Source organism: Manacus vitellinus, unplaced genomic scaffold (genome assembly GCF_001715985.3).
Source record: "Manacus vitellinus isolate BGI_N305 unplaced genomic scaffold, ASM171598v3 scaffold_18_pilon, whole genome shotgun sequence".
Classification (NCBI taxonomy): domain Eukaryota; kingdom Metazoa; phylum Chordata; class Aves; order Passeriformes; family Pipridae; genus Manacus; species Manacus vitellinus.
Genome location: NW_021939324.1, coordinates 2,394,560 through 2,406,564, shown reverse-complemented (window position 1 = coordinate 2,406,564; position 12,005 = coordinate 2,394,560). Strand labels below are relative to the sequence as shown.

General features: G+C 36.5%; 1 protein-coding gene across 1 annotated transcript in view; it reads left to right on the top strand.

The window, feature by feature from the left end:
* Nucleotides 1-12,005, top strand: part of OXCT1 (3-oxoacid CoA-transferase 1) — an 87,290-nt gene that overhangs the window by 45,103 nt on the left and 30,182 nt on the right. Inside the window, exons 9-14 of the mRNA XM_029959034.1 lie at nucleotides 1,593-1,700; nucleotides 4,244-4,355; nucleotides 4,830-4,924; nucleotides 5,587-5,635; nucleotides 8,944-9,016; nucleotides 9,783-9,858. Coding sequence (XP_029814894.1) covers nucleotides 1,593-1,700; nucleotides 4,244-4,355; nucleotides 4,830-4,924; nucleotides 5,587-5,635; nucleotides 8,944-9,016; nucleotides 9,783-9,858 — 513 coding nt within the window. The remainder of the gene's footprint in view (nucleotides 1-1,592; nucleotides 1,701-4,243; nucleotides 4,356-4,829; nucleotides 4,925-5,586; nucleotides 5,636-8,943; nucleotides 9,017-9,782; nucleotides 9,859-12,005) is intronic.

Here is a 12,005-nt window from a genome sequence, read left to right as displayed (position 1 = left end):
AGATGATCTTGCTCGCCTATGACTCTGTTGAAGAGTCTTGTCTCCTGCTTCTCCTCCCTTTTGAGCATATTCTGACAGTAGTCACTGTACCAGGAGTGCAGTGTGCTTCAGCTGTGTGCTTCAGGAGTTTATCCTGTGTTTGATTTGGTCTCCATATTAATCTTAAAATTCACATATAAAATAAAAAAACTTGAAGTGAGATGAATGCAAGTGGAGCATTTTTTCATGAAAGCCCTAGTTAGAATTTTCAAAATATTGATTTGATTATCTCTCATTATCTTGTGGGTAAGGGCTTTCTGGATGTGGGATTCTGCTCTGCATGAGCACTGAGTTTGGTGTTGCTGTGGCTGTTATTGCGTCCTCCTTAGCACCTTTGTCTTAGAGATTTCAAAGCTCATCTTTTCTGTCTCCTTAATCCAGGGCTTTTTTAAGGGATCATCTGAACCTGATCCCTGGTCTTTAGTTTGTTAATTTTTCTTCTCCCTCTACTGCTCTTAGGGTGGATTGGTTTGTGTGTTTGTTTGTTTATTGTCACAATTCAAGACACAGTAGGAAGGTAATTGTCTATCAGATATACTATAGATTTTAATATTGATCACATTGTGCAGTAACAGTAGGATGTCAAATTGAATTTTAAGCTCTTTAGTGTTGCTTCACTGGTGATGGCTGTTAAGTGATGTACCCTTACTGATTTATCATACTCTAGGTCTTGTTTTGGGATTATTAAACTACAGACATTCTGGAAAGTTTAACTAATTCCTGGTAATAAAGGAAACTTAGTGAATTTCTTTTAAACTTTGAATAGATTGTTCTATATTATCTTTGACCTCTTGTTCTAACATTACATGTTTTCCCGTGGTTGGATTCAGGTACAACACTAACATTAGTGTCTGTTTTGTGGGAGAGTGAGATGTGCGCTGTGCACTTCAGACGTGCACCAGACGTGACTGAAGGTCTGTGCTGCAGGAAGCTGCCTATAGCAGGATCTCTAGCTAGACCACCTTGAACTCAGACTTTGAAGGAAGGAAAACCTTATTGTCTGTGGTGCTCCAAATAGGTGACATTTCAAATCTATGTGTGGATGAGTGTCATTTTGTGCTGAATCTGTTTCACTTACTGTAGAGACTTCTAGATCTTCATCTTGCAATCCATTATTACAGTTCAAATGTTTTCTATTTATTTTGAGTACACTATGGAAAATCTTTGAGCCAGCTTCTATACTTGTATCCTCAAAATTCACAGTTCTGCTTTATATTTTGTTACTAGCATATTGGTTTCCTCTGGACAGAAATTATTTTTGGGTACAAAAAACTCTGACATAACTGTACATGTTATATTTCTTCAAGTTGGCCATACAGATTGGGCTGTTAAAACATAAACTACTTTCAATTTGTATGAAGAAATATCCTTTGAAAGAAGAGGACAGATAAGCATCTAAATTAACCTATTTTAAAGGCTGTATGTATTTTGCCCCATTCCTTATTTTTCTTGATGTAATACACCGTATATTTAATATTTGAAACTTTATTGTTATTAAACACTTTAATTGAATACTTTTTTCTAAATGTTTTCACTTTCCATTTTTTCTGTAGGTGGAAGAAATTGTTGATATAGGAGCATTTGCCCCAGAAGACATTCATGTTCCCAAAATCTATGTCGATCGTCTATTACAAGGAGAGAAGTTTGAGAAGAGAATTGAAGTAAGTAGCTGAGATTCTTGGTCATGATGTATTTCAGTTTGGAGCGTATTTAAAATTTGCAGAGTTTTTGCCATACCCACCGATTCTTAACACTGAGAAAACAGTGTGAGAAAGACCTGTCAAGTTTGGTAAGTACTGAAGGTTAGGTAGGTACTTACGTGGTGAGGTGGGCTCTGGGAATTTATCCTTGTTTCTTAAACCTCAGACCCTATGGTTCAGTCCTTGAATGATTTAGAGCAACTGCCTTCAGACCTGGATGGCTTTACCACAGCTGAAAATTTGGTGGAAAATGCTACTTCATTCTCCTTTCTTCCCTCAGTTCACTTGCTGTAGGCACAACAGGGGGAACACCTAGACCAGAAGCTGACTTTGATGATTAGATGCTGTCTTTTCCACTGGAAAGCTCTTGACATGGGCACATAGGGCCAGTCTCTTTTGTGCCATGTATTGAATTATGTTGTGCTGCAAAGGTCTTGGAAACTTTTGTTTCCTTTTCTTTAATCAGGAACTTTTTTAGCCAGTGGCCTTTCTGGTCTAAATAAAAGATGTCAGTAACTATTAAAAGTTGCAGCAATAATATTCTACCACTGAAAATTATGATTATGTAATTGTTGTCTGTTGTTTCTGTGGCTTTGCCTCACTCAGTCTATGTCTCTGTATTCGTTTTGATGATGTGACAATGCTTTTAAAGTGCAGTTTAAAATTCTGTATTTCTCTTGTATCTCCATACTTGGGAGGGGAATTTTTCAAAATGTCATCAGAAGAGCTGGCGGAGAGGGAGAAATATGAGAAGGAAAAAAACGTTTGGGGTAAAAAAAAAGGTGCAGAAAGGAATTCTAATAGTTAAACTTTCATTGTTAAAACCAAGTCACAAAATGCTGGAAAGTCATACAAGGCCTTTTCTGTGAGTAAACTCTTGTGAATGTTAAAGTTAAAAAGCTTTTTTTTCTTTCCATCTGTTCATTCTGCAAGAACATATTGCATGTTGTTAAGTAATTGACTGTAAACAGATGTGTCAAACCTTTTTTTTTTACCCCTCTGGTCATGTCGGGTTAGATTGCAATTAGTGGTGTATCTCCTTCTTCTGAATGGATGCATTATCTCACAGAAGAGCTTTTCACCTTACATGACAGAAATCTTTTTTGCATTTATTAAACTGTTGCTTTTACTGCATCTTGGGCAAATAAGTGAATACACCTGCCTAGTCAACTGCCCCCTTCCCTATATGCTTAAGAAAAAAAATAAAGGGAGGGTAAAGAAAGCTACTATAAACTGCCAAGCAAAGTTGTAACAGAGATTAATTTAGGTTGTGACAATTTTGTAATTCTGGCAGTGGCACCTCTCATTACTAGAGGTATAGGAAAGAAATGGCAGATTTATTTACTCTTCCATTACATTTTATATATGAAGTGGCTGTACGAAGTGTTGAGTATGATAAGTGGTGAGGGAACATGAGGAATAAGAGAAATAAAGAGAAGCTAGTCTGTCGTAATTCTTACTGGCTCTAAATAGCAGTTCCCACCTAATATGGCTCAGAAGTGGTCCCTCTCGTGCAAGTCATACTTTCTATCCAGTCTTCTCTTTGCTGCAGAGAAACCCTCTGTAATTGTTCTTAATTCTTCTATAATCTGCAAATGAAGCAATTCTAGGGAAAATAGCCAAGGCATAAAATGAAAGTTGCTGGGAAATTCAGGAGGGTTGATCCTACTGGTTTCTCACTGCCAAGGGTGAAGGTGACTCTGCAAAAATTCTTTTGCAATGATGAAAAGTAACAGAGGATAATTTTTCCTGATGTGCTAATTGTAGGCCTGAAGTAAGAGAGGATGTGAAGGCAAATGGGGGTGTAGGACATGATGTTGTCCAGAGGAGTTTTATGTACATAGGAGAGATGAGCAAAGGACATAATCTATGTAGACAATAATTTACAAAAAAGGTGTCACAAACTTCTTTAATGTCATGGCTTTTTCACCAATATGTGATTGGTGAAACATCAGCTTAAGGCCAGAAAATTGCAGGAAACAACTTCAGGCAGATGTATGGAAGATTACAGAGATTTTTGTTAGAAAACTTCTGTTTCTTAGCTCCACTATCTTTAGATGAATGGCTTTTGTCTGTCTTATGCTTATAAATCTAGGATACCTCATTAAATTGAATGAATGCAGAAAGAGAAAGATATTTGTGTTTTCAGCTGACATTTTACAAATCTATTTAGGTGTCTCTGGGGTAATGAATCTCAGACTTGCTAGTATTCGCACTAATGCTTGGTGCTTTCTTCACCACTTGTCTATGTATCAGGCTTGGCAATACAGACCAAAAAAATAACATTTTGCTGTAAGGCTGTCGTTGGCAGTATTTGATGACTGCGTTGGCCTAGGTAAGCTTGAATGGATAAAATAAAGGGTCATTTTTTTGTAGAAGATGTAGAATAAATAACTTTATTTTCAGACCAAGTATCTCAGTGCAATCACAAATCAGGCTTTTGTGTCTTGAGAAGCAAGAATCTGGATTCTACTCTTTACTTATGATTATTTCTTATTTTGCAGCGTTTATCAATTCGAAAGCCTGAAGACTCAAAAGCCAAACAAAAGCAAGGAGACAACGTGAGGGAGAGGATCATCAAACGGGCTGCTTTGGAGTTTGAAGATGGCATGTATGGTATCCTTCAGCTGTGCTATAGATGAAAATGAGGACTGATTAGAATAACAACTGCATCTGGCTTGTTTAGGACAGGTTAATAAGCATGCTCATTGTTTTTCCCAGACCCTCTGATTCTCTCATTTTGTTAATATGCAATTGAAAGAGAAGGGATGCTAAGACATAGAGTACCTGGAGTTTTTATCCGGGGGTATCTGGGGGGTTTGTTAGCAGTTGAATGTTTTGAAAGAATTTCTTGAAAAAGTTGAAAATGAAGCTTTACTTGCACTGTCATTTTTTTGTCATGTAAAGGATTTGACAGAATAAAATTAGACAGTCCAAATGGCAAAATAATTCATCACAAATATGAGACATATAAATAAAAATGAAAGTGTTTGTGAAGAGAACAGTTCTAGTCTAATCATTTTACAATGATAACTTGTTTTGATTTACTAGTTTGCAGTAAATGTTTGTGCCTTAACCACTTCTTTTCAGCTAATCTGGGTATTGGAATCCCACTGTTGGCCAGTAACTTCATCAGTCCAGACATAACTGTTCACTTACAAAGTGAAAATGGAGTCTTGGGTTTGGTAAGAATATATTGTGGTCACTTACTACAGTGTTTTTATCTTGGAGTGGCTAGGTTTTATTCCCCGCTGATCTCCAACTTGATTATAATTTTAGTAAAAAATCATATTCAAATATATGCCATATTACATCACCATAAAATTCTTATTGTACTGCAGGGAAGTTAAGTTTTTAAAGAAATGCTCACTTTATGATTATAGTGCTACTTTGCTAAGGATCTTCTTAAGTACATGTTTTGCTGGAATCAGAACCTTCACTAGTTTGCAAGGCCAAGTATTGTAAGTCTTATCAAACATAATTTTAAATAAATCTTAATATTATATTCACTGTCAATATAGCTTTATGAAGTTGCAGTTACTTAACTTTTTCTGAAAAATGTCTGTCACTTTGGTTAAGAACAAAAAAAAACCCAAATCAAACAAACCCCCCACTTCATGGTTGTTTAGTAATTCTAGCAGCCTCTGACAATATGTCCATCAGGCCATGTGTTAGTTGATGTAAATTGTTGCTTGTATTGTCAGGATATTTTTTCTGCTGAAGATAAAAAATGCATCTCTGTGATGATCTGTTTTCAGTAATAAGCATAGGAAATAATAAAACAGTTATGAATTGTATTTCAAAGGTATTTTAATATAAAGCTGACATACATCTTTATTGTTGTCAGGGTCCTTATCCACTTGAAAGTGAAGTAGATCCAGACCTGATTAATGCAGGTAAAATATTTTAATTAACTTTAATTCATGGAAAGTGATTATTCATTGTTAACTTAAAAATTTTCTTTTGATGTAGTACTTGAACCCAGAATTCTGTTTTATTTGTTCATAAATGTTAATATATTTGTCTTCCTTTTAGTAAAGGCTGGTTTTGATCAATGGAGATATTTAATATTCTTGGTAGAGGGCTTATGCTTTGATGCATTTTAGTAGCTACTAAAGGAAACTCTCTTCCAGGCCAGTCAGTAAAGGGTCAAATCATCATTTTCACAAGTGAGATTGTTTCGTGCAGCCTGTATGGAAATATGTTTTTTTTTCTTGCTGCTTTTCACCTTGTGTTTTTTAGAAAATGATTTTCAGTAATTTATGCTTGGGACATGTTTTCAAACATCCTGTGTATAATGGCCTGGTTTATTCCTGGCCACGCAGTGTAACTCATTTGCATTCAGAGAGGGAGTGGCAGCCAAGGCGGGGGAAGAACCCTGCCCAGATGGGACCTGGCACAGTGAGGGGCTCTGCTGGGGGCAGCTGCTCTTGCCACTTTAGTGGGGGAGTGACAGTGCTGGTTTTGCCCAGCTGTTTTGGTGCATTTCACCTCAGAAGCAGCCATGCAATGTAAAAACATAAGCTTTTTATGATTTAGTGCATCTGTCTGATTTTTTTTTTCAGTAAGTTGTGCCTATGTACATTTTCTGTTTCCGTGTAAAATAAGTCTTCTATATTGTGTTATGACAAAGAAAAGTGGGTCTTGGAACCTTCTCATGGATGTTAATGGTACAGGTTATAGACCTGACACATCTTAGAGTTTTTTTCATATGGCAAATATATACTTTTCATATTTTTTTATTGAAGTATACATATACATACATACAAATACAGGTATGCATGTGTACACATGTATCTATACAGACAGTGCCTTTCTCAGTGGCTGTTAGCAAGTACAATTAAATTCTGAAAAGTCAAAGAAGATGAAGCACTGACATCAAATAAGCTTTTAATTTAATATCAGGGTGCGGTCCAGCAATTGTTCATTGACTTGAAATATTTGCTGCTTGGCTCAACTAATTGATACCATTATCATACTGCTATGTAACTGCCCTTGTTACAGTACTGTATTTTAAATAGTAAGTTATCTGAGGCCATCTTCAGGTTTGAAATAAAAAATGATTAAGAAATTGAGTCCATCATTTCACCAGTAGCTACGTAATTCTTTTGATACACTGTATGAAGGAATATTTCAGAGGTGTCACAGGCAGGAAAACATTATTTAGAAGAAAAAAAATACTATAAAAGGTGAAATTATGTGCTTGTCTTTTAGAACTGAAGTTTTTATATGGGTGCATATGAAAAATGCACATGTTAACAGAGTGACAATGGAAAAAATGTCAAAGAACTTCATAAATTCCCTGAAAAGTCATTTTGCTTTAATGTGGAAGTCAAGATGATCTTGAATTGTTATTTGTAGTTGATAAGAATTTTTGCAGAGAATCTGGAAGGGATCAAGCTGACATAAGAGGTCAGAATGCAAAATGAAAATCAGATTATTCTAGTATTGGAAGTTCAGTGTTAAGCAGCTTCACATTTTCCTCTGAAGCTGCAGTAAACTGGACATAGGATAGGTGAACCTCAGATCTACCACCAAAATTATTATTGCTATAATTGTTGAAACATTCAGAAGCTGCTAAATCCCACTAACACATGGCTGGATTAAAACTATTCTAGGTGCTTTCCAGCCAAATTTATAAAATGAAGTGCAGAAAACAGAAGCTAAATGGCAGAGGAATAGAAATTGATTCTGTTCTCATTCATCAACTGGAATGATCCAATATCAGTCCCAAAGTCCACATTTTGAAATGTACACCTGGCCTGGGCTTTTGCCAAGTTTTTATCTGCAAATGTAATTGTATTGCTATGAGATATGTATGGGTTTTTCTGTTTGTCCCATTTTCTGAGTGTGTCACGTGAAGTTTATCTTCACTGCAATTGAAAGGTAGACTACTCTATTACAGCAGAAATATTTAAAAGTGCTGACATCCCGAGAACATTTGCAAGAAATGGGTAATGTGGTGCGCTTTCTACATTATTCTGTAGTCCTAAGCCTGTGTCTCATTTCTTCTCATCATTGCCTTACCCGTCACTTTATCCTAGGCCTCTGGCATCATGGCACTGCCTGCAGGCCACATTGTCTTCCCACTGCCTTGAGTGGGTGACTGGTAGGGAAGGACAATTCAGGCAGTCTCAGCAGGTCTGGGCTTTAGCATGAGTGAATTCTCACAGTGTGACTGCAAGACCACTTGTATGACCTTAATTCTATATATTATTCTGTGTGTCAAAATTTAATTTCCATACAACTAGTATATAAGATACATCAGGTGAACTCAGTAATTAAAGCAAGTATATTAGATCTGTGTTTTAACTTTTCTACACTGTTTTATTCTCTATTCCCATCCTCTCAGTTAATTTCATTGTCTTTTTTCCTCTGTTTTTCGGAAACTGTTTAATGATGCCTTATTCCCCTTTTCATTTGTAATGATACCTTATTCCCCTTTTCCTTTGTTGTTACACTGTTCCTTTACAATGTCATCTGGTGCTAAAATATTTCGGTTTGTTGGTTTTTTTCTCTCAAGTTTCCCATGCTTAGTTTATAATTTCACCTTTGTCTGTCTTTCTTATGCCTTTTCAGAGGCACCCTGTATATGTGGTTGTTGCTTAGACTGATTCAAAGAATTGGCAGGAAAGGAAGAAAAGAGCCCTGGACAGACAAATAAGATGCTTCCAGGTGTGCTCCATTGCTTGACCCAATCATTGTTCAGAGAACAGTACAGCACTCAGAAGCACATTTTCTTGTGCACTTTAACAAAGCAAGAATAGACTAGACCTGTCATTTATCTTTCTGTATTCTACATTGTTAGCACTATAAACTCTGTCACTCTTTCTTGCAGCCTCCCTGTCTCCTGAAGACCCTCTCTTTCTCTGTTTCAAAAGAGTTACTTCTCACTTTTTGTATGAATTGTGCAGAAAGCTAAAGTCCACAGATATTTCTTACACTCTGGTTTTAGTGATGTCTTGCCTGGAACTGCAGGTGGTCAAAGACCAGACAATCCTATCATTAAAACCTGAAAACAAATTGCTTCACAATTCAATATGACTGATTAGGGTAACCTTTGACATAGTAAGGGTAATCAGGTCCATAGTTGTACTGACTCCAAAGGAATTTCATAAAAAAACCTTATTTCTTGATTAATAGCTGTGACTTGATTTGTCAGAGAAATAAAATACATACATACTGTAGCTTATTTCTTTTACAGGTAAGGAGACAGTGACTGTTCTTCCAGGTTCTTCCTATTTCTCTAGCGATGAATCATTTGCAATGATAAGAGGGTATGTAACAACACAAACCCTGATCTTTTTGAAACAGGAAAAGAATAAACTGAGTCAATGACTGAGCTCATTAGTATTTCTTTCAAATGTGGTTAGCATTTAAAAACCTGTAAAATTATCATGGACTTAATCAGTGATGGTTTACAGAGGATTTAGCCTAGCTGTTGGAAATAAAAGAACCACTGTAACTAATAGATACCGTAATGATGTTTGTGCCTACCACCACCTGGCCATATATAAACACATTTATAACTATGTTTTAACAACTACTTTTTAGTCATTTCCAAGTATCTAATCTGTACTTGCACTCTGTATTTTTTTAGCTCAGCTTGCAATGGTGATCCTCATTCCACCTCCTTCATGGAAATTCACCCTCTGCACCTGTTTTTTGTTTGTTTTTCGGAAAGGAGGTTGGATGCAAACAAACACTAAATCCTAATGGCTCTGAAAGGATAATGAGTGCATGTAAATATGTGAAGGAGTGCACTTAAAAGTAGGAGTTCGGAGCTGATTGAGTGTGCATGCAATTAACCAAAACCAGATGAAAGTAGGAATGTTTTTGAGGCTCAGTAGGCATAAAGAGAAGTTTGCACCAGCGATACATCTAGAGGGGAAAAAAACCCAGCTATATGCGTGGCACAATGGTTGCTTTCTCTGTCATGTGCCACCATTTTTAGACTGATGTAATGAGAATGAAAAAAAGCTTCTTAAGGTTTGTGGGCTGTTACTTGAACATGATATGCTAATTGCAATTTTCTGTTGCCAGCGGCCATGTTGACTTGACAATGCTTGGAGCTATGCAAGTGTCCAAGTACGGTGACCTGGCCAACTGGATGATTCCTGTAAGTAGGTGTTTGAACTACTGTCACTATATTTAGGATAACATAGATATAGCTGAGGGTCAGGTGAAGGAGAAAAGAGCAGAAGTAGAATGTGGGTTGTGAAGTTCAAAGCATTAAAATAGAGGGTATGTGCATTTTTTCTGCATATTGCTGGCACCAAGCAATCTGCTTTCCTCTAAAACTATGCTTGCACTGAGCACTGTGAAAAGCAAAGCATGATTGATGCAAGCCTTTTTCGTTCCTCTCATGCCTTTCAAATGTCATGGGTTTTTTGCTGAGGGTTGAGAGCGACAACTCTTGTGTGGTTCCACTTGGAGCAGTGACTTGAAGAAAAGTGTAAAATAGCAAGCAACTCATTATAAAATTATAAAAAAATGCCTGCATTAGTTTTCTGAATGTTCCTGTTGACAGATCACACCATTGCCCTTTTGAATATGTTAGGAAGGAAGCGATACCACTGTATTTAGCAAAGCAGACCTACAGGTTAGAACCACAGAAATGTAAGCTAATTCCAGTATTATTTAGGCAGCTGATGACATTAAGCCATTCTTCGAACTTTATGTTTTAACATTAAACAACATATGTAACTTTCATACTGTTGACAAGTTTGATATTTTCAATGGCTTTCAATATGATACGACATCTAGACATGTCTTTTTGGCAGAGATGTCCAGAAACAAATTTTCCTATTAACCTGGTTTCAGGTATTTTTGTCTGCCTGAGCAGTGCTAAACGTCTTGGGAAAGTCTGTGAAAACTGAAAGCTGAGTACAAAAGTTTTGTCAGGAGGACACAACTGTGAAAGAATGTCCTATCTCTTGGAACGCGTTAGTTGAGACCAGCAGTCTGTAACCTCTCCAGCAGACCTGTGAGCATGGAAGTTGTGGAGCAGTGTTTGGAGCATAAGGTGCTTTTTTTGAGAGAGGACAAAGTCTGATGTGGGAGTACACAAGCAGATGTGGGAGAAGGGGTTATGTGAAGGGCTATTCCAGGTGTCTGTGGGCAATTGTAGCGCATGTGGAGGAGTTATGGCTAGGTTGAAATATGACACATAGAAGAGATAAATCCATAAGAAAACAGTTTTCCTTAGCATGTGTTTGCTTAGGTGTTCTCATAGCATAACCTGTTTTTATGGTCATACATCTGAGAACAGCTGGACTAGTGCTGACTAGATCTTTTCAGACCCCACTGATAAAAGTGCTTACTTTTTCAAGACTCTTTTCTATTTGCAGTGTCCTCCAGTTAGTATTGTGAAAAAATGAGGTCTGAAAATTAGTGCTGCCATTACTCCACCACTCTGTGTGCTCTTCTATTGGTGTTTTATGTCTCTTTATAGAACTTGGTATTTTAAACATAATCTGATGATCAGGTATACTGTAGGAGTCCATGTATGATGTGCATTAAGGTTATACTGGTTGACTTTGCTTTGTCCTATTCCAGTTTCTTTTTTTTGTCTTGAAGTACTGGAACTAGAATTCAAAAGTGATTAATGAAACTGGACTCCAGAGAGTAACCCACACACACTTAGAAATATAAGGGATAAATCGTATTACATGTTTAACCCTAGATTTGCTATTTGAGCCAAGGCAAAATTATAGTAGTGTAAGTTTTCAGGGAGTTGAAGTCTTAAGTAACTAAAATTGGAGTCCACCTGATTTGGCTCTGATTCTCAAAGTTACCCAAACTCTAATTGCGTATTTTAAATAGCTCACTTAAAAAAACTTACATGTTGTAAACTGTATTTTTTCCAGGTGTTTGATGTAAACTATTGTAAATAATCTAAACTATCAGCCTAGTACTGCAGGTATATGTCAATGAGAGTCTAAGCAAGGTATTTTTCCCTTCATATCAGGCTAAGAACTACTCTTTTGTTTTAACTGGGTGAAGTAGAGCTGGTTTAGTGAAGGCACTTCTTTTATGTTATCTTGTGGTGGCTGTGATGTCTTGTACAAGTAGAAACTAATTGCTTACATAGTGGCTTTTAAAAATTACTCTGAATTATTACATTCTCTGTCAAAATTTTGAAAGTAGACTAGAAAAATTATTTAAAGGTAAGTTGTCATATATAAACTAAATGGTTTTTTTGTAAATGATATTTAGAAGTTTTTTTGTAGGTGCAGTTCTAGATGATTTTAATCTATACATCTT